The sequence below is a fragment of the Myotis lucifugus genome, unplaced genomic scaffold, assembly GCF_000147115.1.
Source record: "Myotis lucifugus unplaced genomic scaffold, Myoluc2.0 scaffold_169, whole genome shotgun sequence".
NCBI lineage: Eukaryota > Metazoa > Chordata > Mammalia > Chiroptera > Vespertilionidae > Myotis > Myotis lucifugus.
In genome coordinates this window covers 1,288,932-1,293,677 of record NW_005871217.1, presented here as the reverse complement: position 1 = coordinate 1,293,677, position 4,746 = coordinate 1,288,932, and the positions used below count along the sequence as shown (strand labels likewise).

General features: G+C 49.8%; 1 protein-coding gene across 1 annotated transcript in view; it reads left to right on the top strand.

Annotated features, from left to right (window-relative positions):
- The first annotated feature begins 3,790 nt into the window (after window positions 1-3,790).
- MAGED2 (MAGE family member D2) overlaps window positions 3,791-4,746 on the top strand; it is a 6,919-nt gene continuing 5,963 nt past the window's right edge. The window contains 2 exon segments of the mRNA XM_023760036.1: window positions 3,791-4,053; window positions 4,448-4,746. Of these exon segments, the coding sequence (XP_023615804.1) occupies window positions 4,009-4,053; window positions 4,448-4,746 (344 nt within the window). The 5' untranslated portion in view covers window positions 3,791-4,008.

The window sequence follows — 4,746 nt, the reverse complement described above, 5'->3', positions numbered from 1 at the left end:
TATCTCACCTAAAAGAAATCCAGAGGTAGGTAGTCTAAAGCTGGTAGGGTGGCACCAAGAAATTGTTAGAGATCCAGGTTCTTTTTAGTTTACTGCTCCACTATTCTTAGGGTGTGACCCTCGTCCTACTCTATTTTTTAAAAAAAGATATTTTTATTGATTTCAGAGAGGATGGGAGAGGGAGAAAGAAACATCAATGATGAGAGAGAATCATTGATCGGGTGCCTTCTGCACACCCCACGCTGGGGGATCGAGCCCGCAACCCAGGCATGTGCCCTGACAGGAAATCAAACCGTGACCTCCTGGTTCATAGGTCAACACTCAACCATCGAGCCACGTTGGCTGGGCTTACCCTCATCCATTTAATTCCAGAAGGCTATGTGTCCAGCTAAAAATTAGATATTCTATTACTAAGGAGGGGGAGGAGAATGGATTTGGGGGTAATCAATTAGCAATCTATGCTACAAATCACTACTGAAATAATCCCTTCCAAAGTCACCAGAGACCAGACCACCACCTGATTAGTAAAACCCTAGACATTTTTTCAGGCCTTTTCTTGACCTCTTGGTAGCATTCAACACTACTGACCCCTCCCTCCTTTTGAAACCTTCTCTTCCTTTGGTTTGGTGACACGGCTTTCTCCAGCCTTTCTCCCTTTCTCCTTGGTCAATACTTATCCGTCTCTCTCACAGACTCCTTTCCCTCCACCTATAGTGTAGTTGCTGCTGGTCTCTAGCGCTCTTTCCTGGGCCCCCTCTAAGGCTACACATTCTTCCCAGGTACTCTTGCCCTTCCCCATAGATTAAAGGACCATTCATATATTGATGACTCCTAGTTCTATAACCCCAGCCAAAACTCTTTACTGAACTTCAGACATGCATATTCAACTGCCTGTGGGACATTGCCTCTCAGATGTCCCACGGATACCTCAAAATCAATGCTCAGTTCCCCCTACATTCATATTCCATATATCAGTGAAAGGGGTTACCATCCACACATTTGATCTCTCAAGTCAGATCTCCAAGAGTTCCCTTTGACACTTTCTTCACCCCTTTCTCCACATCTAATTATTCATAAAGTCTTGTTGCTTTTTATTTATTTATTTTATTTTTAAGATCTTCTGAATTCAATCACTTCTCACCACCTCTACTGCTACCACTCTAGGTCAAACCACAATTATCGTTTAAATGGATGACTACTGTCCCTCTTTCCAGGAAGTCATCTAATCCATGCTCCTTATGGGTTAGGCAGCAAGGGTGTTCTCTCTAAAACTTAAGCCTATGTCATATCCAAGCCTAGAACCCTTCAATAATCTCTCAGTGCTCTCAGGATCAAGACCAAAGCCTTTTTCTTAGCATTTAAGGCTTGCCATGATTTGGAAGAGATGAATCCTTATACAGAACAAAATTTGGAATGATCAAACACTTAAATGTAAAGAATAAAGCCATTAAAGTGCTTGGAATAAAACAGTGGGGAATAGGGAGCAGGAAAGCACCGCTAAGCATGAAGGAGACTCCAGTTGTGATAAAGGAAAACCTGATACATTTCACTACATAATAATTAAACCCTTTTGTATAGCAAAGACAATCATAAATAGCATGACAAATATTTGTAATATATGTGACACACAAACGTATGAGAGATGTCATTTGGTGGGGATGCTATTCCATGTACCTTTTGAGAATAAGTTGACAAATTTTGTATCAAAATGGAAGACTTTTTTTGTGGCATTTGAGTCAGCCAAAAAAATACCATAAGTAACAACAACAACAAAAGTCCAATACAAATACAAGGATGCTCCTTATAGCATGTAATAGTAAAAAAAAAAGGGGGGGGGACAATATAAATGTTCATGTATCCTGGACTGGTTAAATAAATTATGGGACATCTATACAAGATAAATTTATGCAGCTGTCAAAAAATGTGCAATATGGAAAATCGATTAGAATATATTACTGGAAAAAATACAGGTCTCAGGACAATAGGTATAGTGTACCCTTTGTGGGCAAAAAACCCAAATTAATATATGCAACAGAAAAAAATCTGGAAGAATGTATATCAAAATGTGAGTAGTGGTTATTTCTGGGAGATGAGATAAGCGTAGCCTTTCATTGGTATGTTAAATATTTCTGCATTATTTGAATTTTCACAACAACACATTACCTTTGTATTAGGAAAGGATAAAGATATAAAAATAAATACATTCAATGAATGAATTGCTTTGAGGGAAGTGGCTTTGGTTGGAAGGGCTTCAGACGAAGCCTGGTACAGTGGCATAAACACGAGCTTTGGCGTCAGACAGCCCTGAGCGGGGCCTCATTGCCCCACCCCCGAGGAAGGAGAAGGGGGGTGGCAGGGGGCTGCGGAAAGGGGCTGGGCTGGGCTGGGCTGGCTGCTGCTGTAGTCCAGGAGGCTGAGACTTCGAGAGGGACTGAGAGAGGGCAGACGCATCCCGGACTCACTCGAGGACAAGGTGAGGGACGCTGAGATTGGGGTTTGCTGGCCAGCCAGACGGTGCTTCCAGCTCCCTCGAACCTGTAGCCAGGCAGGTGGGCAATTATGCCTGCATCCCTGCAGCTGTGCGAGGAGTGACCTGGCGTGGCATGTAGGCAACCAGGAGAACTTAGAGAACAGTAGGCTGCACGGACTGGGGAGCAGAGACTAGCGGAGAAGGGAGAGAAAAACGGAGAGCCGGGCATGTTGGATGGCGGACAGGGAATATGAAGGGGAATACTGAGGGGAAGTGCAAATCCAGAGAAGAAACTATGGGATGCAGAGAAGGGTTAAGGAATACGGGGGAAAGGGGTGCAGAGGTAACACGGAGGGGGATGTAAGAAGGGGGATAAAGAGTTCCATGGGGGTCAGTAGGGAATGCGTTGGGGAATAGGGAGCAGGAAGCAAGGCAGAGGGAATCCGGAGGGGGGTTTAAGGAATGAAGAGCAGGGAGTGGGGGAAGGGCAGACTGGTTGAGACCGAGGCCCCCTAGGGAGGCGGAAAGGGGCGGGACCACTTCCGGCCGGGAGGGGGGAGGGCCGTCTCCGAGTTTCGGAGGGGCTCGGAGAGAGTGGACGCACTCTGAAATTGTAGGAGGACGAGGTGAGTAGCAGCGGGGCCCTGCTCTGGATCGGAGCCCGGTAGGGGTCAGCCCCACCCTCTGGGGAATCTCGAGAAAACCTGCCCGAAGGACCGGATCGCTCTGGATCCATCCGGCTGGGAAGGGAGGGGATTGGACCCGGTTTGTCTGTGCCCGAGACGGAATCACTAGCTCGATACTGATTTGAGGAGGGGGTGTTTCAGGGAAGGGGCAGAACCAAGATGTGCTTGGCCTGTTTGGAGGGGGGCGTGTTATGAAAAAGGGCGGGACCAGGCGGTACTGTGTACTCGGGCTGCGTGTGAGTAGGGGAGGAGCCGGGACCACCGGACAGTGTGACAATTTGAAAAAGGAGGCTCGCTGGGGAGGGGGCGGGACCTACTGCTCCCGCGGACCTGGAGGGAGGCGTGTGCTGGGAAAGGGTACCGGACTGAGTCCTCAACTATTGCGCATGCGTACTATGGATCGTTAGAAAGGGGCGTGCAGAGAAGGGCCCGCACCGAGCCGGCCAGCTGCCCAGTGCGCATGCGCACGATGGACATCAAAGAGAGGGCTTGTGCTGGGAAAGCGGGCGGGGCTGAGATGGGGCTTGCAGCGGACGCGCATGCGCACTGTCGACCTGCGGCTGGGGGGGTGGGTGCACTGGGAAAAGGGGCGGGGTCCTCAGAGCTGCCGCGCTGGCACATCTTCCTGGAAAAGGGGAGGGTGCGGCTGCAGAGAATTGAGACCTCGACGCTGTGGATTACAGAATCTGAAAACAGAGTCGTTGGGGGTGGGGGAGGGGTTTGGGATAGGGGCCCTAGGGAAGGTGAGGATTAGCCTCCCAGCAGAACAGCAGAGAGGACGTTCAGTGGATTCTCCCCTTGACCCAGGCCTTCTCTCTTTCAGGCTCAGCTCTTGCCAGGCCAACTTGAGACATGTCTGACACAAGCGAGACTGGTACGGGTCCAACCCGCTCCCAGGTGAGACCTCCTCCTGTCCTCCCCCTGTCTGCTTTTCCTCTTCAGCCCCTGTTGCTGCCTCAAATCCCTTGGTACCTCCCCTTCTATCCTTGTCCTTCTCCACCCACTTCCCTGCCTGGGTGTCCCCCACCCCAGTAGAGGGAGTGAGGAAGGATGGGAAGGAAGAAGGAAGGATGGATGGAGGAAGGAAGGAAGAAGAGAAGACAGGTGCATCCCTCTTCCGCTATCAGTTCCTGCTCAGAGGAAGGGGGTGCCTTGTTGGGTTGAGGTGCTCAGAGCATGCTGCAAGTAGGGGTTCGTATAGGTCAGAGAAATGAAGGCTTGGGATTTGGGAGCGATTTGCCTGGTTGTGGGTGGGGAGAAGTCCCGTGAGCTTCCCTGCTTTCTCTTGCAGGCTGAAACTTCAGAAAAGGAAAGCGACTTGAAGGCGCAGACCGTATTGACAGTGACCCAGAACTTGGAGGTCTCAGAGACACCAAAGGCTTCAAAGGCACCAGAGGTCTCTGAGGCCGAGAAGGTCTCAAAAGCTGCAGGGGTCTCAAAGGCCACAGAGGTCTCAAAAGCCCCAGAAGCTCCCGAGGCAGCTGACACTAAGGAGTCATCTACCACTAAGCAGACTGATACCCAGAGTTTGGCAGCTGAAAAGAAGAGTCCAGCAGCTGCCACCGAGGTGCAGAAGGCTGACCCTCCGGC